This window comes from Schistocerca americana, chromosome 2 (assembly GCF_021461395.2).
Source record: "Schistocerca americana isolate TAMUIC-IGC-003095 chromosome 2, iqSchAmer2.1, whole genome shotgun sequence".
Lineage (NCBI taxonomy): Eukaryota > Metazoa > Arthropoda > Insecta > Orthoptera > Acrididae > Schistocerca > Schistocerca americana.
Window position 1 is genome coordinate 531,086,977 of NC_060120.1, and position 27,307 is coordinate 531,114,283.

The 27,307-nt window shown below is 43.6% G+C and overlaps 1 protein-coding gene across 2 annotated transcripts in view; it reads right to left on the reverse strand.

The window, feature by feature from the left end:
- Positions 1-27,307, reverse strand: part of LOC124596051 (neuropeptide-like 1) — a 422,926-nt gene that overhangs the window by 17,407 nt on the left and 378,212 nt on the right. The window contains exons 5-7 of one of the 2 annotated variants that reach the window (XM_047135024.1): positions 26,898-27,062; positions 18,291-18,711; positions 13,586-13,724 (exon numbers count right to left, since the gene is read on the reverse strand). In XM_047135024.1, coding sequence (XP_046990980.1) covers positions 13,586-13,724; positions 18,291-18,711; positions 26,898-27,062 — 725 coding nt within the window. The remainder of the gene's footprint in view (positions 1-13,585; positions 13,725-18,290; positions 18,712-26,897; positions 27,063-27,307) is intronic. The other variant, XM_047135025.1, reaches the window with a different exon arrangement.

A 27,307-nucleotide genomic window follows, 5' to 3' on the forward strand; every position in this document is an offset into this window, starting at 1 on the left:
TTTATCTGTTGCGAAGTGAATAATGAAACAATGTCTAGCGCATATCGGGAGATACCTAGAACTCAGAGAAAGCATTTTAATGAGGCATTTAAGGATATGTGGCTTACATGACTCAATTTTATTGTCGTAGATGCGTGGTTCAAAGTACGTGTGTCATACTTAAGTGTCAGTTAGAAGAAACGTAATTACTGGTAACTTATGAAAGCAGGACTACAGTCTTACATAATAGTGATATTAGTAATGATTTTTTGAAAATAATTTAGTTTCGTGACCGAAACACAACTGAACCATTTTGTTTTTACCATTCAGAAAATTTCATTTCCCCCCTCCCCCAAGGAGTAATTATCGCCACGTTGGGAACCACTGTTCTATAGAGACTTGGCTGACCTGCTTATTCTGAAAGTTTGCGCTCTAAATATTACTCAATAGAGGTCTGTTAAATTACAAAAAGATTGGCAGTAGTTCGGTGTCAGCGAATAGGAACAGAATGCACTAGGATATTATTAATAACAGAGATCCCTTCAGATGTAATAAGACAGGTAAAAAGCCATCGCAAATGTAAGAAGTTCATCACCTGGTCCATGAAAGAAGGCTCTAAATACATACCACTTAAAAAATAAAAAGCTGATCAAAAAAAGTAAAAGATACATCGTCAACGGCCAAGAGAAAGCAGCAAAAATTTTGGAACATTTGCAAAAAGAACTTACATTGAAGAAAGGAAGGTTAAACGTAGAAGTAAAAATTATATTGCTTTACATAAAAAATAAGAACCTGTTGAACGCGGGATTTTCTTTTAAGCATAAACAAAAAAACAGAGACGGGTAGAAACGTTGTGGAAAAACAATGTAAACCCAAAAAATTGGAGATGATACTACAGGAGAAACTGTGAAATAGTTCAGCTTTGTGTGTGATGTGATTTTAGGGAAATCGTGTGAAAACAAAAGTGGCTTATTGTCACAGACAAGGGACACACTTTCAGAATATACGTTCCACTCTGCAGTGACGTATGAGCAGCGACGAAACATCCTGCCACTTTGGAAGGCAACGGTTCGATACCCTGGGTTACTCTATCAGGAAAATTTCCTTGAAATAGCGGAAATACTCGATTACTGCAGGCAAGTAAATCTGCTGTCATAGAGCATTGTATCATGGAATAGCACAGAAAGTATTAGACAGAGCAAAGGTTCTGGCAAAGACTTGGCACTACAGGGATAGGCTAGTCAAACAAGGCTACAGCCCCAACCTGTAAACGCGCATTCAGACTGACGTAGATGGCAACAACACTGAAGTTTTCTGGTTCAGCCTGAATACAAACGCGCACGCTGCAGACCAAGGCGTGCTGGACACTGTCCAGAGCACGAAACGCGGACAGAAAAGCCGCGGGAAGGAATTGGGAGGGAGTGTGTCGATAAAACCTCCCCTTTTCCTTCGGCAGTCAGTCCATTAGCGCAACTTTTGATGGTGAACGTGGTCGTTTGCTGGGATATTGTGCCAGCACGTCATACAAACGACAATAAAAACTTTACCAACGGTCACGTTTATTTAATACGGTATCACCCAGTTCCCCAGTTCTTAGTGTTATGTTTTTGCCATCGATGGATGAAGATGCGCCAATGGCAAAAACCATGGAAATCGTAACTTTAGCGGCTCCGTCACAAGCGATGCTATCTGCTGCACCTGATTTCCGGCCAGTCAAGCAGGCCGCATGAGGAACTACGGATATGTGGCAGTCACCTCAACCAGATGGTTATCGGTAATGCGTGTATTTCGATGGACGTATTGGCAACTTTTGCTGTCTACACTCCTGGAAATTGAAATAAGAACACCGTGAATTCATTGTCCCAGGAAGGGGAAACTTTATTGACACATTCCTGGGGTCAGATACATTACATGATCACACTGACAGAACCACAGGCACATAGACGCAGGCAACAGAGCATGCACAATGTCGGCACTAGTACAGTGTATATCCACCTTTCTCAGCAATGCAGGCTGCTATTCTCCCATGGAGACGATCGTAGAGATGCTGGATGTAGTCCTGTGGAACGGCTTGCCATGCCATTTCCACCTGGCGCCTCAGTTGGACCAGCGTTCGTGCTGGACGTGCAGACCGCGTGAGACGACGCTTCATCCAGTCCCAAACATGCTCAATGGGGGACAGATCCGGAGATCTTGCTGGCCAGGGTAGTTGACTTACACCTTCTAGAGCACGTTGGATGGCACGGGATACATGCGGACGTGCATTGTCCTGTTGGAACAGCAAGTTCCCTTGCCGGTCTAGGAATGGTAGAACGATGGGTCCGATGACGGTTTGGATGTACCGTGCACTATTCAGTGTCCCTTCGACGATCACCAGTGGTGTACGGCCCGTCTAGGAGATCGCTCCCCACACCATGATGCCGGGTGTTGGCCCTGTGTGCCTCGGTCGTATGCAGTCCTGAATGTGGCGCTCACCTGCACGGCGCCAAACACGCATACGACCATCATTGGCACCAAGGCAGAAGCGACTCTCATCGCTGAAGACGACACGTCTCCATTCGTCCCTCCATTCACGCCTGTCGCGACACCACTGGAGGCGGGCTGCACGATGTTGGGGCGTGAGCGGAAGACGGCCTAACGGTGTGCGGGACCGTAGCCCAGCTTCATGGAGACGGTTGCGAATGGTCCTCGCCGATACCCCAGGAGCAACAGTGTCCCTAATTTGCTGGGAAGTGGCGGTGCGGTCCCTTACGGCACTGCGTAGGATCCTACGGTCTTGGCGTGCATCCGTGCGTCGCTGCGGTCCGGTCCCAGGTCGACGCGCACGTGCGCCTTCCGCCGACCACTGGCGACAACATCGATGTACTGTGGAGACCTCACTCCCCACGTGTTGAGCAATTCGGCGGTACGTCCACCCGGCCTCCCGCATGCCCACTATACGCCCTCGCTCAAAGTCCGTCAACTGCACATACGGTTCACGTCCACGCTGCCGCGGCATGCTACCAGTGTTAAAGACTGCGATGGAGCTCCGTATGCCACGGCAAACTGGCTGACACTGACGGCGGCGGTGCACAAATGCTGCGCAGCTAGCGCCATTCGACGGCCAACACCGCGGTTCCTGGTGTGTCCGCTGTGCCGTGCGTGTGATCATTGCTTGTACAGCCCTCTCGCAGTGTCCGGAGCAAGTATGGTGGGTCTGACACACCGGTGTCAATGTGTTCTTTTTTCCATTTCCAGAAGTGTATTTTGAACAGAATGTCAATCTTGTTGAAGGTGTTACGAAACACAATTTTTGAGAGCCGATCTGATGGTAATGGAGACTCAAATAGCTGTGATGATAAGAAATAACAGGGAGGCCACCACGTTCGACGTTCGGATTACGGATTTACTTCAAACTTTGTAACTTTTAGTGGTCGATTAGAACAACATAATGCGCAAAAGTTAAGGCATACTACTTGGGTGATTTCGAGAAAATCTCAAGAGAAGCATTACTCTTTAGTGATGAATCGGTGCGTTGCGTTTCTGAGCTGAACCCGAGGTGGAGGCTGTCGTGTGGTTAACGTTCAAGCTCCGTAATCGGTCGCTCACTGGACCGTATCCCGCTCATGCTTTTCGTCTTAATTCATAGTTTTTCACCACTGGTCATATTCCATACATATTACATTGCCGTGCGGAGTGGCTGCTTGGTTTGAGACGCCATGTCACGGATTGCGTGGCCCCTCCCGCCGGAGGTTCGAGTCCTTCCTCGGGCATGCGTGTATGTGTTATCCTTAATGTAAGTTAGTTTAAGTAGTGTTTAAGTATAGGGACCGATGACGTCAGCAGTTTGGACCCTTAGAAATTCACACATATTTGAACATATTACATTTCAAAGGTAATATGATGTAAAGACAACCGTATTTGGATGAACTTTTACTGAATTCCCAATGTCATTTGCTTGTTCGTTAATTTTTATTATCACAACAAGTATTATGTTTATAATTACCGACAGGAAAACGACGAAATGCATGTATGCCTATCGTGATTTCCGAAAACCTTTCTACCTGCAATCGGGTAAGTTACCGAGAACTGCTTTGCACCTGCACGCTTTGGTCTGCAGACAAAGGTTTCAAGGATCAGAGACAGGTTTGGAAAGCCCAAGCCAAACATCTATAAATAAAGGTATAAATAACATTATTCAGTTATACAATCAGTAACAATGTCCAAGAATATGGGGGTAATGTACGATTAATGGTCGGATGTGCTTTTGACATTACAAGTTGCACGATGATATTTTTCATACAGACACGGAAAACATAAATTAAAACGGCGTCTACTACATCGAGTAAGCGTAGTTTTCCCCGATGCACCAGGGCTCTTCAGAATTTCTAAGGAAAAACAAAGCTCTTTGACATTTCATAAGATTTCTCTTTCTTACAACAGTTTGGACGCAAACCATGCGTAACGCAAAATTTTCATAAATATCGTTGCCAAAAATTGGTGATGTATGATTGAATGTATTTTAATACTACCTTCACGAGTAATAACTTCTCGCTCGTTGTCAATCAATGAGCGATCCACCTGCTACGGAGTTTGAACGGTAACGACGTGACCGCCGCCAGCTCGTACTCAGGGTCCAACGCACCGACTTATCATTGACACGTAAAGTTTCTGTTGCGATTTCCTCGAAATCGCCTAAGTAGTACGCCTTATTACTTGCACATTAATGTTGTTCTAGTGGACTACCAAAAGTCTACAGTTTGAAGTAAATCCTTGATTGGAACGATATGACCTCGCCTTGTAAGAACGATACTGGTTTTCCCAGATGTAATTAGACTATAATAGCTCCACACAACAAATAAATACTTCGGCGAAATGCAGGTTGCACACGGTGCGAATAAACTGGGCCTCCGTTGCCCAGATTTCAATACTCGTACAGATTTTTATTGTGATGATAATGCGAAAAACAGTTTCAACAACGCTTAGAAAACTCAGTCACCCTTATATGCGTGCCATTTGCGTGAAAGCATGTCATTTATAGTCACGGAATAAGCCTGCTGTAGATGCAGGCAATTTTTAAAATATTCTTACAACATAATTACGTCGAGTACATACACGAGCACTATCCATCGCTGGTGGCGTAGATTTGAGAAGGGAAAAAAGAGTTTCGTCACTAGTATCCATGTCAATGAGTGGCGAACATCATAACATGGAGCGCAGAGGCCTCTTTGTAATCTTTTACCTCGTAGGGCTAGTTTCGTTGGGTATCATTTCGATTTTTCACCGAAAATTTGTGTTATGGTGCGTATCTGTAGATCAACTGTTTTCTTTGATTTTCAGAGTCTTGCACATCCGTCAGCGAGTGTTTGGAGTAACTTTGACGTCGTGAGATTGACGTGTAGCTTGTTTGCAAGCGCTGACCAATGAAAGTGGTCTAATAACACGACCTATATATTATCAGTGAAAGAGAGTACAGGAAACAGAAGAGCAGGGCGGTGTCAGACGTTGACTCGACAGTCAGTCATCGGCCCAGCAATAATTTGTAGTTTAAACACAATTAATTCACCAATTAAATAGGCTTCTAGTCGCGTATACTGTTTCCGTTTTAGGTATACAACTTTGTGCTAAATATGGAATCTTAATGAAGTCACAGATCTGATGTCGCTTTCACCTAAAAGCTTCTAAAACAAAACAGTACATACAGAATCCCCCTGTGTAGAGAGTGTATACTTACCCAACTGTTACCAACTTTACCGCGTAAAACAAGTGAAAATCTCTGTTATTTGCTTCTCTCATTTCCAGTTCTTGGAAGCTGGTATTTAGTACAGCGCCCACTCTTAATAATAACATACTTTCAAGTACGGTTAACATTAATTTTATCCTCGATGACTTGAGAATTCCACAATCATTTGAAAATATTAAGCTTGGAAAAATACCAGTTACAATTTCCTCTAATGAAAGACCTATTACGCCATAACTAGTTGCGCAGAAGACATATCCCTGTAAATTTTTCTTTCTTCCTTGACACAATCAGTTTTTTATGACACAATCGTAACAGGTTTCGGCCACAATGGTCATCTTCAGTTGCTAAAAGCGGCATTTAGTGACTCATGCATTGACAAATCGCTGCTTGGGCGAACTCAGGCACCGACTCACCACCCTGTCTTCTCCGAGACTCCAGCAAAAGTACGAGTTATTCCAACATATGGGGTTATTTCAATATGAGGGCTATTAATGTCGAATGTAAAGATGGCTACCGTTTGGTTCACTGTGTAAATGAAGTCCACCAACCCCACCTTGAACTCAGTCCAAGTAACATCCAATACATTATAGCGTTTTTAACTGCTCGTAGGTTTGTAACGATGGTTCATCGTTCTACTTTACTACTGTACGACTAGCCACATTATAATTGACGCGGCACGAAACGTGTGAAACCTTAAATTACCGAAATATCCCCCAAGGCCATTGCTAACACCACAGAATCAACTCCCTTACAAATTTTCTTCCAAATAGCTCTGCTGGGCACAATTACAGAACAGCTAGAGAGCTGTTGGAATCGACTTGGGGAACTTAGCACCAATCAGACGTCGAAAAGTAGGTGGATATAGAAACAATTAAGGACTGTGGCCAGCAACGCCAATGTAAGAAGTAGACACTTCATTACCGAATGCCATGTTACCGATTTATTTAATACACCACTTAAACTGTATAAAGTACTGCTGGAAAACAGGTTATCTGTTGCATCCCGCTTCTCGAGTAAATACTATTTACTAATCGATAGGAATGATACAGAATACTGGTTACGCCGTCCATGTTGAGTTTGAAACTGTGGCTACGACACAGAGGTACGACATTGACGCAGAGGTATCTATGGAGGAATACAGGTTTTGCGCTACCTCTAGACAGTAACTAACAGCAATAGCTTTGCCTTCGTTAGAGGGAGGAGGAGTTGCAGTATATCTCCAAGAGGATCTAAAGACTGTTGTCCCATGGAGGTTGGAGAATTCTACAGTTGAAACAGCAGATTGTTTGGTATGTATTATTGAAGAACGTCAACCAGTACCCTGCATAATGCCTGCGATATGGAAAGCTTTCTGAATTCTGACGCACTTTTGTAAATAGTTTCTTCGTTAAGACAGTAAAAGTGAGTTGCTGCTGTGCACACTCTGACAGTGGGCGATACGGAGACCAACTTGTTGAATTTCCGCAATCCCGGAAGATGGCTGCACTTGCCCACGTATGCATCGCCCTAGCTTGATGGCGAGAGGGTCTCAGCTGCGTGGGTAACAGACTTGAGACTGTCCGACTAGTAAGAGCCGCGCCGGCATTGACTGTGCCGTGCTGTGTCTCACAGTGACACATTACGGACGGCTCTTCACTCTTCAATTTACATTACACTTTATAGCATTTGAACGCCAGTTCCTCGACGTCAGTTTCATAAAGCTGTACAACTTATGTTATGCTCCACCAAAACTAAGTTTCGGTAGTTTTCGCACAACAAATAAATCATGCCGCGCGGGGTAGCCGCGCGGTCTTGGGCACCTTGCCAATGTCCGCACGGCTCCCCTCGTTTGAGGTTCGAGTCCTCCCTCGGGAATGTGTGTATGCGTTGTCTTTAGCGTCATTTAGTTTAAGTTGGATTAAGTAGTGCGTAAGCATTTTGGTCCCACAGGAACTTACCACAAAATTCCAGATTAGTGACGTAGTAAATGGTAGGATTACTGGTAGTATTGCTGGCATTGATAAGGAAAGAAACGATTGAATGTGTGAGTGAGAAGCTGAGCCGACAATTTCTCTTTGTTTTTTGGTTTGTATTACGCATAATTTAAACCGCAAATCGTTCAGTATTAGCCTATTGGGTATTGTATATTTTTAGAAAGCATAAATTGGTTTTTATAAGTAATAAAAACTAGTTTATCGCTAACTTCTGCGCTTTTATGTAACCAAAGCAATTACTTCTGACGCAAGTACAGTTTATATGCACAAATACAAAAAATCTATATAATTATTGTTGTTACTTTGTATTCAACAGAACGTTCAGAAGTAGGAGTGTCCTGTTGTTGTTGATAAATAATACCGTTCTTTATGAATACCAGAAACATTTTTTATATGATCTCAACGAAATATTGAGACGGTGTTTGATGTGTTTCGTTTTGCTTTGATTTCTTTTTTTTTTTAATGGCCCTTTTCAGGACTTGGCGGTTTCTACAACTGTATAACAAAACTGTATTTTTTTTATTTTTACTACAACATCCCTCTGTTGCACATAACAAATCCATTTTCGATTAAAACTGGAATTAAAAATTGACAATTTCAATTTTGCTATATGTGCTGTTTGTTTTTAAATAAGAGATAGGAGGATAACTACGAAGAATAAAAATGTTCCGTAGATTATTCTATCCTTTACATGCACTCACCCAGTTTCTAGATGGTTCGCCGTTTCTGACGATAGAAATCAGGTAACGCCCGATAGGTATGCAACTCACTTAACGGACAGGTAACGTGGTTACGATCTTAACTGCTCAATGCTACTAGGAAAACTAATGTTGTCTGCGATTACTTATGATAGTATACAATAGCCTACGGTTGTTTTACACCTCCAAATACAACGCACTTCCGAAAAAAAACTAGAAAAAATCGCCTGTAAAAAAATGAAGATTTTCCAGCGTTTCCAAGTACAGAAGATTTCGATCATTTTAGCGGAGCTCTTGTTACGACAAAATTTAAACAAAATGTAAGACGCCCATTTTATTGTAACTCACATGAAACTCTTATTTTAAAATTCCGTAGCAACTGCTGCAATTCTGGTATTTAATTTCTCTAATTTATGTGTAAAGCACAGAGAATATTTCCCGCAAGAAGCGAGAAGAAGTTTATACAGTTAAAATATAGTTTTGAAGATATAAAATGTATATTTACATTCTCACAATTATTTGACATTGTTTTTAAACTCCATGATGCTTAATGTAAATAATTTTGAAAGATTTCTTGATAACATTCGCATCAAAGTCTATACAACGTTGTCGTTAATTGTATGTGTATTTCAGCGCAATGGAGGACTTAGGGAAAAAACCATATAGCTCACCGGTTAATCGGTTAGAGCTCTGGTCTTGTGCTTATGCTGCCGTCATCTTATTATATGGACTGCCTTGTTGCTTTTCTTGAAGTCAAAGCGTAAAAGGTACTCCATACGTCTTTTATATTGATAAAAGTCCAGTTGTTGAAAGGTACATAGTTGATAAAATGCACACAGGTGATAAAATTTGTGCATTTTATCAACTGCGGATAGAGCACTGATAAACAAGGGGAAGGGAGCGCGATTCTCTATAGGGACTATCAATTTCAGTTTCAATGAAAGCAATCAGTTGTTCGTACTATGAAATGTAAAAAGCTTGCACCATAAGAAATTACACTCAGCTATTAGAATGAATCCAATTCTTTAAATACACATTTGGCCTATTTTTTTTAAAGGAAGCTGAGTGCATAGCGTGTAAGTTTTGTAGTTGTAAAGTCACTGGTTCGATTCTCGCTGTCAGCAACCTTTTTCCTTTTATTTGCATTCTTTATTTACTACCAAATCGAAACGTTAAGTAAAAACTATTTAGTCATATTTGCTTTATTAAAAAATCATCTTTTTAACTTCCTATTGTACGAATATAAATTAAACTTGGCACAGAAATGTGAAATGTATGCATATCAGTAATAATGTTAAATTTCTAGAACTAAGTAAGTACGTTATTTTCTGCCTGACAATTCGCAGTTTTTTTACCGTTTGAAGAATACTCACATCCTCAGTGGATTAGTTATTTAAATAAAATTATGTTATTCGTTTCAAAAAATGTAATCGAAATTTGTTAATTAACATTTCTTTTTTACAATAAATACATATTGGAATAAAAGAAAAAAAAGTTGCTACTAGCACATATCAAACTAGTGAATTTCTAATTACAAGAGTTATACACTCAGCAACAGTGGCCGTTTAATAAGGTTTGAAAGTTTTGTTCTTAGCAGCACTAGAAAATGTTCTAATGTTCAAAGCCTCTTTTCTGCAATTTGTTCTGAAAAAATGTGTCGTACTTCTTTAGGAAACTGATGTCGGACATTTACGTTCAACTCTTGCTAATATGAAGAAAATCGAAAAGTGCAGGGCGGTCCGTAAGGGCTCTTTGTGAGTATCGAAGTGGCGTCATACAGCAAGGCAAAAAGGCAATGTGCAGGGTGCTGATTTCTAAAAGGGGAACTGTGGACTCTTGGTAAGTCTGGGAAGGCTACAGACCTTTGCAAAGCTAACTAGACGTCGTTGGTTGGACTGTGTTGATCATGGATGTCTACAAGGCGAACTACAGTGTCAGTAGGTCCCTGTAGCCTACAGATCTCTACAAGGGTAGCTACAGATCGTTGGTCAGTATACAGGGTGATTCGAAGGCGCACGATATAGGACAACTACGTTATGTGTGCAAATATTGAAAAAATAGTAGAGGGCAAAATCGTCAGACATATGTTCTAAATCATTATCTTGATGTTGAATTTGTATTTTTTCGTTTTTTTCAGTAATCAACAAAAAACTGTCTTGCTTTAAATGACCTTAATGTTGAATCTTTATTTTTCTCCAGTAATCAACATCAGTGTTCCATTACACAATTCAGGAAAGGATGGAAATGGTTCTTATCCATGCTGCAAGCGTGAGCCTACGGGAAGCTGCGGAGGAATATCAAAGACGGCATCCAAATCAGCCACCCATACATCGCGCAACCATTGGTCGTTTACTGGAGCGGTTCGAGGTAACAGGTAGTATCCATGACAAACGATGACCTGGGTGGCCACGTACGGCAACAGATCATGCAGCCTCAACTAAGCTGACAGTCTGGCCAACGCGATCAACAAGAAAAGTGGCTCCAGAAGTGGCATTAGTAAGGCATCCGCGTCCAGAAATCATTTCCTTCCACATCGTGTGCATTTTGTCCAGGAACTTCAAGGAGATGATGCAGGTAGACGGGTGCAGTTCTGTGCGTTGTTTAGAGAAACAAGAACGCACCAGACACATCTTGAATCTGACATCCTTTTTAGCGATGATGCCTGTTTCCATCTGAACGGAACAGTGAACAGACATGACGCTGTATATTGGGCAACCGAGAACCCATACACTGCTGTATGCTCATAATCAGACTGGCCCAGGGTTGAATGTGTAGTGTGCCATACACGAGGATGTTCTCATCGGACCCAAATTTTCGTAACAGCAAGCTTACTACTGAATTGTACAGACAGCATCTTGAGATGAGACTCCTAACTTGTATAATATACTCCTAGGAAAACGACAGGGGGGGGGGGGGGGGAATATACTTTCAGCGAGATGGAGCACCGCCGCACTTCGGACGAACAACTCGCGAATTGCCGCATGAAGTTTTACCTGAGCGTTAGGTAGAAACGCAGTAGGAAGACATCAGAGGAGCATGTGCGGCAGTAACTCCCACGGTTATATGAGTCCGAAAGAACAGACACCACGCACGATGAGTAATGGAGCCACAACTTTCAGTGCACATGTAGAACACGCGAGCATGGAGGGCATGGACGGGCACTGCAAATATATGGCACTAAGTGGGAATGTGGGACCTCGAATAGATGGAAATAGATGGGAATGTGAGCCTCGAGATAGTCCGTGCATTTGCAATAAATGTGTCTGGATGGCGCCTTGGTTAACGCAGCTGCCTAGTAAGCTGGAGGTCCCCGTTTCGAGACGCAGTCTGGCACACATTTTCATTCGTTGCTGCCGATTTTGCGTACAGTTCGTATGCAGCTGATATCGTCAGTTCCTTCCATTTCCTTTCCTTTCCCTCCCATTTACCTCCAATTTACGTAACTGCTGCGGTGTTATGTAAAGTGCACAAGAGTTGTGTGAACTGTATTCGGGTATGCCGTCAACAGGATGTCAATCAATCTGAACAGTTCCTTCTGTAGTGTCCAAGCGGTACAGGTGCAGGACATGGCAGTTGAAGCTATTAATTTGATTCAGTTTTCACTCAGTGAGTTTGCCAATTTGACACTCTTGTTTTTTTAAGTTTATGATTTCAGGCAGACTAATAAAGTTACTCAATAACTGACCTGAATGGTTCAAATGGCTCTAAGCACTATGGGACTTAACGTCTGAGGTCATCAGTTCCCTAGACTTAGAACTACTTAAACCTAACTAACCTAAGGACATCACACACATCCATGCCCGAGGCAGGATTCGAACCTGTGACCGTAGTAGCCGCGTGGTTCCGGACTGAAGCGCCTAGAACCGCTCGACCACATGGCCAGCTTGACCTGAATGGTATTATGCCGCAAAACGGTAAATGATAACAGCCAAACAGTTGCAGGATAAAGATTTATTAAAATCCTTGACCACAGTTTCGGTGTATCTAAGTATACCTGCATCAGAAGTAAAATACACTAAAATCACATCCTGCAGTGGAGATACATAAAACGATTGTGCCAAAGGCGTCGTCAGTAGTTAAAACATCATCTCCTTTTATACAACATAATTATGGACAGAGGGTCGATGCGAACACAGCATAGCATCAGTACTTCGCCTGTTTCAGCCATGTTTAAAATCTTGAATTATGCCGGAACATTAAGCTCCCTATTTAAAACAATATATTTCTAGCAATTTTGCCCTGTATCAGTCTTCCGGCATCTGCACAAATAACGGAGTTCTCCTACGTCGCGTGACTTTTGAATCAGCCCGTATGTAAACTACGAACTACTACAGTGGACACAGACAAATCTTTGTATGTCCGTCTTCATACAGATGTTTGCAGGATCTCGGCTGTTCAATACAAAATGTCCAATCAAAACACCTTTCAGCTGTCTAAATTTCCAATTATTATTTTGTTGAGCAACCAGCTTAGGCAGAATGAGATTTTCACTCTGCAGCGGAGTGTGCGCTGATATGAAACTTCCTGGCAGATTAAAACTGTGTGCCGGGCCGAGCTCGAACTCGGGATCTTTGCCTTCTGGAAGAAGTGCTAGTCTTGCACGGTTCGCAGGAGAGCTTCTGTGAAATTTGGAAGGTAGGAGACGAGGTACTGGCAGAAGCAAAGCTGTGAGGATGCGGAGTGAGTCATGCTTGGGTAGCTCAGTTGGTAGAGCACTTGCCCGTGAAAGGCAAAGGTCCGGAGTTCGAGTCTCGGTCCGGCAAACAGTTTTAATCTGCCAGAAAGTTTCAAACCAGTTTATAAGATATTTTAAGCCATCTTCGGGCCCTCTGACCGACATGTAGGAAGACTCCCACCTCTGGTCCAGTCAAAATAGGGGGCAGCATTCAATGATTGGTACCCATAGATTTTTGACACAGCTATAGAAGGGCTTACTGTGTCAAAAGTCTACGGACACCAGTCATTGAATGCTGCCCCCTATTTTGGCTGGACCAGAGGTGGGAGTCCTCCTACACGTCGGTAATGGGGTCCGAAGATGGCGTAATATATCGCCTAAACTGGTTGCTGGAAGAAGGTTTGATTCGACGTTCTCCACAGCTAAACTGTTGGTCATTTTTGGACAAGGATGGCTACTGGGGGGAACTACAAGTTGCTATTTGGCCCTGGATTTCTACAGAGGGCTTCGCCAATGGCCGGCGTGCTTTCCCGCTGACCTGGTGGCCCTTTTTCCGGAGCGGGAGCCCGCAGAGCGTCCGCTGCGCGCAGGGGCCGCCCGGAAGGAGGGCAGCCATCCGAGGCGCGCCAGGGCGCCGATGTGCCGCTTGCCGTAGTCCGCCGCCGCCGGGGGCACACCTGCGCAGAACGTCGCCGCCGCCGCTGCCTGTAGCTCGTGCCGCCACTCCCAGCCAGGCGGGGGCGGAAGGCGAAGGCGGAGGCGCAGGCCACACCGATGCTAGGCGCAGGCGGAGCGGGCAGCCGTGGTGCGGGGGAGGGGGGAGGGGTGGGGGTGGGGAGAGGGACGGGACAGGGATGCGCCTACACTCAGTCTGCGAGACCGCGTGTGTGGCTGTCGCTACCCACAATCTGCGTACATCTCGGTGACTGCACCGGAATTCATCGCAACTGCTGCGATGTTATATTGCTCTGTACGATAGTTTTAGTTATCGTCTCGCTGATATTAAGTTTCGTAATTAATTTTTGTCGTCTGTTTGCAGGTACATGTCTACAGTACTTGCGCAGTTTACAATCCCCGCGCCAGAGTACTGTATTTCGCCGTGAGAGGAGCCAAAACAAATCTTCGCAGTCTATTGGCAAGGTGGAGATGTGCTCTGCCAGTTCCTAATGTCTGCGTACTCTGGTGCGGAGATTTCAATGCTTAGCGAGGCTGCAGATATCTGCCTACAAGCAAACAAAAATTAATCAAGCAAACTTAATTTTTTTCCGAAGTGATGATTAAAACTTTATGACTGGCCCTCGTAAATTAAAAAAAATGCAGTTCTGCATTATCATATAAAGTTTTAAATCTGAAACTTTTACTTTGTTCTCTGAAAATATGTTAGTTTATTTTTGAATATTTCGTGGGGTGGTGATTGTAATGGTGTAGGCGAGACAAGTTTTCTTGTAGCATTGAATGTTTGGTGAAAGCCATAAGGCTCTAGGATAGTAGTGATTTATTAGAGTGCGATAGTACACAGTAGGTTGGTAAAGAAGTACACAGATAGTCTTCTTTATGAACAAACCAGTCTAGGTCACGTTTTACTTAACTATCATCCATTTCGGCCGAATTAGTTTACCTTCAGAGGAAAATAAAAACGTTACTTATTCCCTATCAACTAAACAATTCAGAATAATATGTAAAAGAAACAACTACAAATTGTATTCAAGCATACCAGCCTACACAAATAGAACAGTAGTCGAGTATTAGGTAACTTCTTACATATAGGTATTTACTTCTTTTTTTAAGCTACACATGCGGAGGTGTGGGGCGATCGGTATGGTTGGCAACGATGAACATATTTCGTACGCCGCGATCGCAGTGTAGACACTTACCGTTTTAAGATGATCGTTTTTAGCAGTCTTATGCTGCCGTCATCTGATCCTACGGAACTCATTATAAAACTGCCCCGTTGCACTTCTTGAAGTCAAAACATAAAAGGAACTCCACACGTTTTTTATCTTGATAAAATGCACACAGGTGATAAAATTTGGGCATTTTATCAGATCTGTTTTTATCAAGATATGCATACGTGTGGAGTACCTTTTACGCTTTGAATTCAATTAATGCAACATGGCAATTTTATAACAACGTAGGTAATCAGATGACGGCAACATAAGATTGTTCAAACCATCCATTTTCGAACAATAAGTGTCTACACTGCGATCAAGGGATACGAAGTGTGTCCTTCATTTCCGTTTATTTCCTTCATATATTATTATAAAGGGCTTGGATTATAGGGGATAACTAATGTTTTTATACATCATCTAAGCCTGAAGGTGACCTAATACGGCCATGATCCGGCAATAACAGTTAAAGAAAACATGATCTATACTGTTTTGTGCATGAATACAAGATCACCTTCTACCTCTACGACGAAAGCTGCCTTTCTACAAGTTACTTTCACGGATGTGTGACGAGGTAGAGAGTGAAATCCACCTTCCTGAATTCCTCTTTAAAGAACTTTTAGTTGTGGACAGTCCAGGTTTTGGTGACAGCTAATTACCTCCTACTCTGTCGGCCATATGTGTACGAATATTCATGAGTCGAGTGTTGATCAGTTTTGGTGTGCTTTTGTTTACTCTCTCTTTTTTTTAGCTATCATTGGAGATGTGTTCTAATTGTTCACTACATGAATAACGCTTACCATGCAGCAGGAGGTTTCAACAGAAAAAAAAAAAATGCTCTCTACGCGTCTACCAAGTCCCTCAGTACTACCCTCTATGTTTCCTGACATTCTTCGTGCACTATTGTCTAAACTCTAGAGTAGTGCACAGGTGATAGCGTAATCCTGGAGCAGTGCTCGTTGACGCGATTTAAGCGATCCTACATACTTCTCACTTTACGCGCGTTCAGCTTATTACCAACTGAATGATCTACGCTAGGCAGTGGAAACTTCCACTGGAAAAGTAAAATACTCTACAGCAAACTCGATACGTATCTTCCTCTACCCCTTAAGTGACGTTAGTGCGCTGTCCTCTACGGCAAGTGTAGTGCGCAGGTAGTGGCGGCGGTGCTCGCTAAGGTGCTGTGAGGAACGAGGTGCAGGCTACGGGTGAGGGCGTGGAGGCTGCACGGGGTGCTCACTAAGTACTGCCTACTTACTGCCACGCCAGCCACGGGGGCGATCGCAACATTCACTACAGGCTAACTACGTTCCAACTTACAACAACGGAACGAACTACAGTACATCATCTACCAACTCTTCAAACAACGTGGATCTACGCAACGTATTACATCTAAAGTCTGTTTTTACTCCATTACATGCAAGAATACTCAGTAACTCAGAAGTCATTTAGTTAACTGCGACCAGCTTCCACTTCTACTTACCATACAACTCAGATGCAATATTATTGGGAAGAACAAGATTTTTTCCAGAGGTATATTAACATTAACACCACGTAAAACTATGCAGATTTCCCGAAACGTGGCTGTACTGAATGGGCACAGCGTTTCGACAAGTTCCCACTTCTCCTCTTCACGTCTGTCAATTCAGCCCGTTGGAAATCCAATGATTTTTTACTAAGAGTAAGTCTCTTACTAAGGGTGGTAATATAGTTCACCATTTGCAATTACCGCATCGTTTCAACGTACACCTAACATCTAGAATCCCTTTCGTATGGCCTTACGTAGTTTTTGTTACGAATTCCAGTGCATTGTCTACACTAAAACTGGCTAAATGACTTCTTTACTTTCATGCTAATGATTCAGAATTTTTTCTAAAATTACGGTAATCAGGCAGCTGTCCAACACACAACTTATCTACTCTGGGAACTACAGACTACTGCAGAGGGACGTGACAGAAAATGCCACAGGACAGTGATTATATCGACATCACATACTTGTATTTGACGTCCTATACTGTCTGACTTTTCGTTCAGTTTAAACTACTGTCAAGAAACTATATCAAATATGTGTATAATTCGCGTAATCGTTGTAGCGTTCGGTTGACCGTCGAATGGATTGTCCTATGAGATGTCGCTGTGCTACCTCCGACGACTGGAAACACGGTAAGTCAAGGGAATTTTATAAATAAAACGCCATGTGTTGAAAAAGAGAATTCGTAAGATATCGATAATTTTCTGGAAACTACAGTCTTACGTTGGCCTTGACTTGCAACGTACCGCAAGAAAAAAAAAAAAAAAAAAAAAAGGATTCGTACTTCGTTGTGGCATTTGAAAATTTGAAATAAACAGGCAATAAGCGACAATGTAGACACTCCTGAAATTATCGGACATTTTCAAGGTTATGCACGTGTAGCGTCTCACATCAGGAAGGCCCGATGTTTTGTTAGCGCATAAGAATTTCCGTTGAATACTATTTCTAAGAATTTGTTATGAATCCGATCGATATATGGGAACGCCATCCTTGTGTTAAAAGTGCAAATGTCAGAATAATGAATGAGAGCCATAAACAGAGTCTAAGGTGATACAGTAATTGAACGTACATAACTGAGACGGTTCCATGCACACAAAACTCAGTTACAGTGCCACATCATATTTGAGATACGCTATTACTGTAACACATCCATGCAACTAGAATGCAGTGGACACATATTTTCATGCAAGTTTCTATTTCTACTCTTACCAGGAATTTTCAAGGGGTTCACTTAAGTTTTAGATATTCAGCATCGCTATAAATAATTTTAGTTTACATCGAATATATTTTGTAAATTTTATACTGGAAGGATACAATCTGTTTCAGATTATTGTTAAGAGCGTTTGAATGTTTATATTGTCAATGAAAGCTCTCCGTATTACTCAATGCTTGTCTTATTGTACAGTTTAAAATGTGTCCTTTTGGAGTGAGTAAGAGTGTCACAAGATGCTAATAAGTTGGAGAAATTATTATGACGCACTTTAACAGAAGTTCAGTTTGTTTCTGCAAGGGAGTCAATCGTGTATTTCATGTAGTGTTTTTTTTAAAATTTTTGTTTTGTTTAGTAATACTTTAGTTTGTACGATGTGGAGATGTTGGACTTGCAACTGAAGTGTAGTTTTCTGATAGGTGCGCCACTCAGATGCGAGGCCAGTGCTCCTGAATTGTGAACTGTGGGCTGTCGAATAAGTAACTGAGAAGCAAATGCGAGAGCGCTTTTTGGGTAAGGTGATGGTGAGTGTTTGAAGGGATTGTTAGCGTCTGTGTGTCGTCGTGTAGCCGGGTGAACAGAAAAGGTGAGTGCGTGGCTGAGGGTTCTCACTTACCGAGGAAGCGCTTCTCTGGGGCGCCTAGCACATCTGACATTAGATCCAGCAGGTCCCCGTAGTCAAGGGCGTCGTCATTGTTCTGGAGGACGGGCATGGGGAACTCTCCAGGGGCCGGGGCCAGGGACTGTGGGGGTGCGGGGGGTAGCAGGTAGGCCTGGCGCTTGCTGCGCTTGTTGCCGGCGGCGTCCTGCGCATGCGCGCCACCCTGCTCCTGCTGCTGCTGCTGTTGGAGGAACGCCTGGCCGTCGCTGCCCGCGGACCTGCTGGTCTTCTTGTGGATGGCCATGCCGCTCTTGGCCAGGGAGCCCACGTGCCGCTTCTCTTCCTCGTGAGCCGCGTCCTGCGCGCCGTCGCTGTTCTGGCGGAAGCCGTCGGAACGGCCTTGGCGCAGCACGGAGGCCAGGTAGCGTTTATCCACCTGCGGGAAATCAAATACCCATTTTCACACTTTTACGTCGTACATTATTTAATTAACTCCGCCGAAGCCGGTCCCGAGAACAGTTAGAAAAGGAGGACGGCGAATAAATATCAGAGCTCATACAGCACATCCTATTCCAATACTGTCACAGGGCTATCTTACCCCGGCAAAGTCCAGGCCACCAGTGAAAGCAGCCATTGTCGTATTCCAGTTCTGCTGCAATCAGTGGACAGCTTTTTACACTACTGGCCATTAAAATTGCTACACCAAGAAGAAATGCAGATGATAAACGAGTATTCATTGGACAAATATATCATACTAGAACTGACATGTGATTACATTTTCACGCACATAGATCCTGAGAAATCAGTACCCAGGACAACCAACTCTGGCCGCAATAACGGCCTTGATACGTCTGGGCATTGTGTCAAAGAGAGCTTGGATGGCGTGTACAGGTACAGCTGCCCACGCAGTTTCAACACGATACCACAGTTCATCAAGAGTAGTGACTGGCGTATTGTGACGAGCCAGTCGCTCGGGCACCATTGACTAGACGTTTTCAATTGGTGAGAGATGTGGAGAATGTGCTGGCCAGGGCAGCAGTTGAACATTTTCTGCATCCAGAAAGGCCCGTACAGGACCTGCAACGTGCGGTCGTGCATTATCCTGCTGAAATGTAGGGTTTCGGAGGGATCGAATGAAGGGTAGAGCCACGGGTCGTAACACATCTGAAATGCAATGTCCACAGTTCAATGTGCCGTCAATGCGAACAAGTGGTGACCGAGACGTGTAACCAATGGCACCCCATACCATCAAGCCGGGTGACACGCCAGTATGGCGATGACGAATACACGCTTCCAATGTGCGTTCACCGCGATGTCGCCAAACACGGGTGCGACCATCATAATGCTGTAAACAGTACCTGGATTCATCCGAAAAAATGACGTTCTGCCATTCGTGCACCCAGGTTCGACATTGAGTACACCATCGCTGGCGCCTCTGTCTGCGATGCAGCGTCAAGGGTACCCGCAACCATAGTCTCCGAGCTGATAGTCCGTGCTGCTGCAAACGTCGTCCAACAGTTCGTGGACATGGTTGTTTTCTTGCAAACGTCCCCATCTGTTGACTCAGGGATCGAGACGTGGCTGCACGATCCGTTACAGCCATGCGGATAAGATGTCTGTAATCTCGACTGCTAGTGATACGAGGACGTTGGGATCCAGCACGGCGTTCCGTATTACCCTCCTGAACCCTCCGATTCCACATTCTGCTAACAGTCATTGGATCTCGACCAACGCGAGCAGCAATGATTCGATACGATAAACTTCAATCGTAATAGGCTACAATCCGACCTTTATCAAAGTCGGAAACGTGATGGTACGCATTTCTCCTCCTTACACGAGGCATCACAACAACGTTTCACCACGCAACGTCGGTCAACCGCTGTTTGTGTATGAGAAATCGGTTGGAAACTTTCCTCATGTCAACACGTTGTAGGTGTTGCCACCGGCGCCAACCTTGTGTGTATGCTCTGAAAAGCTAATCATTTGCATATTACAACATCTTCTTCCTGTCGGTTAAATTTCGAGTCTGTAGCACGTCATCTTCGTGGTGTAGCAATTTCAATGGCCAGTACTGTATATTGGCGTGACTACTAACCAGCTGTCCACCAGGATGAATGGCCACTGCCAGACTGTGGCCAAGAACAAAGTAGACCGCCATCTGGCACAACATGCAGCTGAATATAACATGTTCGATTTCAGTGGCTGCTTTACAACCCAGGTCATCTGAATCCTTCCCTCCTCCACCAGATTTTCTGAACTGCACAAATAGGAAATGTTTGAACCCATTCTCTGCTCCCGAAATTATCCAGGCCTCAACCTACGGTAACTGGCTGTTCCCACAACCTCCACCCAACAGTTTCCGCTCCCTCTGACCAGTCATCTCCTCCCTTTTTGCGTCCCTTGCTCTCATTCTGTGCCACCCTCTGACAATGCACTCGCCTGCCCTTTTCCACTCCCTGCTCCTTCCGTTTTCCGCACCTCGTCTTATCCCTCCCTCACACTCCACTTATCGACAATGTACCTGGCAGTCTAGTATGCCGCAGTCTAGTCCCTGCAAGCTCCATCAGAGAGCGCTTTTCTCTCCCCTCATCCATACAATGCTACCCCACCCCCTTCCCCGCCCACTCTCACGTTCCAGTAAGAGGTGACGATGGTAGGCGCCGTATGTGCATGAGGTGTGCTTGCTTGAGTCGATGTGTTTTCTTTGCTGAAGAAGGCTTTGGCCGAAAGCTATAAGGTGTAACAGACTTTTCTTTGTGCTCGTCTACAACTCAACAGGTCATCTTTATGGTAAGTAGCAATCTATCTTTTTCCGAACTTCGCTGTTAAAGAAAAAACAAAGATGTACGAGGGAACCCATAAAGACGTAGTCTCGAAAAAATCAAACTGTGGCTGTGAATCTTCTCTATATGCGCTATCTGTTCAAAAAGTGCCGAGACTGATTTCATTCCTGGTGTACAAGCGGTGTCATAGCAGTAACTACGGTGGCAGCTGTAAACAACACATGTGCATACCAACAGTCATTTGTGAACAGGCAGTGTGAAGTAATGGACTTGCATACTTATGTCACAGTTTGCAATGGAACAACATCTCGAAATCATGTGTTGAAGACATCCTCCAGAATGTCTTGAAGAAGAGAAAAGTGCGAAACATATCCGGCGCACCTTGACTTCCGAAACAAACACAACGCCTGGGACACCGCCGCGACTCGATTGAAATGCAAAAAAACGGTCAGTTCTTTTCTGTATCATCATGGGTGATGAGACTTGGTGTAAACAGGATCAATCTACTACAAAACGACAAACTACAGAAGTTCACTTGAAGGATCAATGCTTTGATGAAATGACATTCAAGCCAACTTGATGTTCCAAAGAAGGATTTTTCTGACTGTTTCATGTGATTGTATACCGGGTGATTATGTGAGCTTCTTGCATGTCAACCTTGTACAAGGCAGCAAACGGTTAAGATTTTCGAAGTCCCAGAGCAATCCTATATCGCTTACATTATGGCGATGTCAACACGAGGTGGGCACGAAGAGTGATGGATACTACCTACGTCAGTAAATTGACTGATTCTGAACAAAAAAATTTTAAGAATGCGTGCCTCTACGAGGAAAAAGATATTTTAGAAGCGAATCAGGAACTTTTCTGGGCTGACTACTTTTCATACGGAGCAGATGACTGAATTATAGCCAACACACAAGAAATACACAGCGCCGCAGAACGCCTGTGTCCTACTGCCTCTCAGCGGAATAAGCAATATAAAGGAACCTCGATCGTCGCTGGGGAGCGTCAGCGAACATTTTGCCTCTAACAAAAGTTGTTCCCGACGACGTTTGGTGCAAAGACTTTGAAACACCCTGGGTATTGTATAAGGTCATGATTTAAAGAGACTCTTACATCCATCCACTTCTTGCCGTGCAATGCTACATGGCATTCAAACCCTACATGGTATTCAAACCGTAGTTCACCACAAACACATATAAAAAAAGTTCTACTAAGGGTGATAAACATAAGACTTCACGCGAGACCGAAAAGAAATTATTGCAGAGGAACAATATGGATTTAGAAGGCGGAAAGGCAGAAGGGATGCAGTACTGGGCTATGAGAATTATACCTGAGACATGCGTTGAAAGAGGCAAAGAAGGTTATGCTATTTTCATTGAATTGGAGAAAGCCTTTGTCAGAGTACAGAGGAATAAATTTATGGACATTCAAAATGGGAAAACAGAAGACTGATTAAGAATTTATACCTACAACAAATAATGCGAATACAGATTGGGAAGGAGATGACAGAGAAAGCACAATTGGAAGGGGTATGAGGGGAAGCTGTTGTCTCTTCCCAATACTGTTTGACATATATTTGGAGAAATTATTCGGAGATATTTGAAAAGAAAATGAGAAGTGTAGGTTGAAGGCAGGAGGATAAAATGTATTCGATTATTGGCGGAGAGCGAAATAACTACGAGTGTGACTGGAGTGTTAAAAGAATTAAATAAGACCTGTGAGGAACTGGGAATGAGATTTACAAGTGAAAAAAAGATGTACGCTGATAAATGGAAGAAAAGTAAGAACAACTGTAAAGTTAACGCAGGAAGATACATCTGGGAAGCGTAATTAGAGAAAACATGAAATGCGGTAAGGAGGTGAAAACACGTATAGCAACTGCCAAGGAATCATTTAGTAAGAAGTGGAGGTTTTTAGGTGGGTGTGTGGGCAGGGAACTGAGAAAGAGACTGCCGAAGTGCTTCATATGTTGTGGAGCTAAGACATGGATGATGGAGAAAGAGGGAGACAGAATAGAAGCATTTGAGATGTTGAATTGGAGGAGGATGAAGGGGATAAACTCGGCAAACAAAGTAAGAATTCAAGATGTGTTGAGAAGAGTATGTGAAGTGAGTGAAATTTTAAAGGCAATCAGGAAGAGGAAACACAACTGGCTTGGGTATTGGATGAGACGAGATTGTTTAATGATGGATGCTGTGGAAGGAACGGTGAATCGAGGATGAATAAGAGGACGCGGAAGATACTAGAGGGTGGGTAGTACAAATATAGAAAACAGTTATGAGAAAACGAAGAGGGCAACAAATGGCAGGACTAGGTGGAGAGTTACGTGTGAAGACATGCTCTACGGCAGAACACTGAAAACAATGATGATGATGATGGTACGGCCTGTAACCAATTACAACAACTATTCCGCTGCTCCCACTTCTTTTAAGTTATTTGTGGAGCGGCCTATGCTAAGTTAATGTACCATCCCTTGCTGGGACTCGTGGGCTGCTTTTGCGGCCTTCCATTCACACTGGCTGGCAGTATATACACCCTGCACCCAGTGATCCCTTGGAATCTCACTGTCCTCGACCCGCCTCTACGTGTCACTGTTTTAGTTGAATTTACACTGAGATAAAGTGCCTAGAGCTTCTCCGACCGTTTCCAGACCCCCACTCACGTACATTTTGCGACTGACTTAAGCCAACAGTTCGATGTAAAACCAACAAAAAAGATCTCTCCAGACCACGAGACCGTCTCCATGGCATTTCAGTTTCACTACAACGTGCTCAGGCAAACATCGCTCACTAGAAACCTTCTAGACCCTCACACTCCCATTTGAGCTACATATGTTTTACTGTGACTCATAATTCGATGGAATTATCCACAGTGTTCAAAAGATCAACGATATTGTTATTTCCGCTTCAATAGGGAGGTATGTTTGAGAGCATCCTCTGCGTGCGAATCGCGTAACTTTTGGCCTGATTGCATTCACGCTTAAACTTTTTATTCGTCTTTGAGATAAATTCTGGGAAGGAGGTGAACATTTCTCTAGATGGGTTTTGAGAATGGCCTGAAAGCCACGCTGGAGCCGGTTGGGGTATGAAACCAATGGATAAGAGTCAAGAGTACAAACTCGAATCGAATTATCTAGTTGTATAGTCTGTCCTTGTCCTTAAAACACGACAAGCTATAGCAGCGGTCGGCAAACCGCGGCTTGCGGGCCAGATGCGGCGCGGGCCGGAGTGGCCGAGCGTTTCTAGGCGCTACAGTCTGGATCCGCGAGACCGCTACGGTCGCAGGTTCTAATCCTGCCTCGGGCATGGATGTGTGTGACGTCCTTAGGTTAGTTAGGTTTAAGTAGTTCTAAGTTCTAGGGGACTGATGAGCTCAGAAGTTAAGTCCCATAGTGCTCAGAGCCATTTGAACCGGATGGGTCTCTTTGGCCCCTTGAGTGTGGCTCTTCTCACATGCAGGCGCCCAGAAAGATGAAATGTCCGCGTGTACCGTCGAGTAGCATCCTCGCGTCGTGTTGTGCGATGTGTTAACTCTGAGTGCGTGTCTCCGTGGGAGACATTAGAACTGTCTAAATGCGCATCGCTGCGGTTGGCAATTCCAGCTGCCTCTATGCGATGCGCTTTGCCTTTCCTCCAAGTTTCGCTCACCAGCGGCACTTTTCTCTCCATTCACTGCCATTCTGCGCATTTAGGGACCACGAAGTTTCAATCGGCCTGTACGCTAGGAGAGGCGCGCGCAATTCATGCACGAGTTGAGTGAGCCACTCAGCAGCAGTTTCATTGTGCAGTGGTTAGTCCTAGCCGCGTCTGCAAATCCCGGGCGGACGACAAAAGTACCCATAATTTTGTGTTGGTGGCTCTATTATTACAAAATGAAACATTCTTTAAGGTGTTTGACAGGGCTACGAATAAGAAGCAAAGAAAAACGAAAAACGAAAAACGAAAATCGTGAATTCAGAATTGAATGGACAGACACTTTCTTGATTATTCAGAACTGAATGGCCTCCCAAGCTGTATTACTTGTCACAAAATGCTGGCTTGTAAAAAGAAATCAAATTTGGAGAGACAGTTTACAAGTAAATACATGTCGTTAAGTAGCCAATATCTTGCCCTTGATGCAAGGTAGAAAACAGTCGAGAAACTTCAGAAGAGTCATGAAAAATCAAGTCCTGCATTTAAATACTGGATGCAGCCTTACAAAAATAAAGTCATTCCAAGTTTTGCGGATAGTTAATATATTGCTAAGAGGGAAAAACCATATACAGTCCGCAAATGTATACCATGGGACTTTAAAAAGTAAACTGCACTTATGGTCTCACGCTAAGAACATTGTACAACAAGGATGGCACATTATCGGGTAGAATACATGTTCTGGGTTTCCTGCAAACACATTTCTGCTGCAGTACGGATAACACTTGCATCAGAGTGTGCAAGTGAAATTGAGCCACAATCGGTGACGTACTCCAAAGTTGAAGCACGTGAGACAGTACGTATAAGCTGCACACCGATCACCAGGAAATTCTGGCACCATGTGGGCTAAATGCAATGTCGCGCCCAGACGTAGTGAAATGATGCCAACAGTTTCAACAAGGTCGCTCAGATGCTGGTGATGATGACTGATGACTAGGAAGGAAGCTCGACGACATCTACCACAGGCGGCTGCGCCTAAGTAATAGAGGAACTGATTCGCAATAACGATTCCGTGGTCAGGGGGCGGGTTTCTACCATCGAGAAACTGAAGGTTTGGTAGAATGATGCGATCGCTGTTCACAGAGACTTGGTTACAATGTTAAAAATAGTGTTAGGTGTCTGTATCACTTTGAAGTGTAGTGCAGCATTCAAGAAAAGTTATTTGGCTTCCATTAATAATGTGTAAGTCCCTTCGTAAAAAGTTGTTTTATAAATGCATCCGTAAGTTTTAAGGACAAAGTAACTATTACAAAAAGTATTGAAGAGCTTCCATTGTCTGGTCTGTTGAAGCAGTGAAGATGGGACAGTCAAAATGTCTTCTAATATAACTAACCAGCAAGTCGAATATCTTACATTGAACTCTTTGAAAAACGTTATATTCCAGTCGATAAAATTATCTCTATTTCAAAAGATTGAGCGGAAGGTATGACCGGCGTAAGAACCGGGCTTGTTGCCATTTTGTAAGAAAAAATTAATCATGAAATACGTACCATTGCCTCATTCATCAATAAGCGCTTGTGAGCAAACATTTCTAGAAGAAATTTGGAAAATTTGGGAATTGGTGATTAAGATTATAAACTCCATTACAGCTAAAGCTCTTAATAGTAGCTAATTTAAATAAATTTTAGTTGAAATGGAGAGCGAGGATATAGATATTTCCTGCATAACAGGGTACGCTGGTTATCAACAGGAAACTCTTAAAAACGTTTTGCTTCACTATCAACAGAAATTTGAGGAGTTCTCTTTGAGAATGATGTTCACTATCCAGAACTCTGCGTGCGTGCGCGAGTGCGCGCGCGCGCACCTGTGTGTGTGTGTGTGTGTGTGTGTGTGTGTGTGTGTGTGTGTGCATGTGCGTGCAACTAAAAATTTCTTGTCCGAACCTATTAAAGCAAACGGAAAAGAGGTGAATGTGGACATGATTCATCGTTGATAATGACATCATATTTGAATATGTGCCTGGTGTAGTACGAAATTCACTATGAATGTATTTTCAATCTTTTGTATTGCCAGTATATACAGAGCAAAAGCAAAGAACGGTTTGGCCGTTAGATATAATCCAGCTGTAAAGAGAGTCTGAAGCGTGATATTTTAGCTGTATAAGTACATAAACAGCAGCGACAAAGCATTAAACGTGTGCGGATCACCTCCTGGTCGTCGTCTGAGGCTCGCTTGCCGGAGGGCAGCATCCAGTTGCGTGCGAGGGCGCCAACGTTCCTTTTGATCTCGCCCGGGCCGTCGTCCTCCTTCTTGGTCAGCGGGTAGGGCAGTCCGTGGCTGCGTACCAGCGATGCCAGGTAGCGCTTCTCAACCTGCCCACAAAGGTACAGCTGTCAGCAAGTTGTCCACGCGCAAGGAATGGCTAGTAGAACTGCGCTGTCCTTAAAACATGTCTCATCAGAATCTGGAGCACTTGTTCTGAGATTTGTGAGCAGGTATTGTGGTCTTGCTCTATCAAAGTGTCTGCGATTTAGTTTAGCCTTGCTTGTGAATTTTGAATTCCTATCAGAAAGAATTTTTTTTTCACGAAGGAGGAGTGCAAGCTGTCTGACAGCCG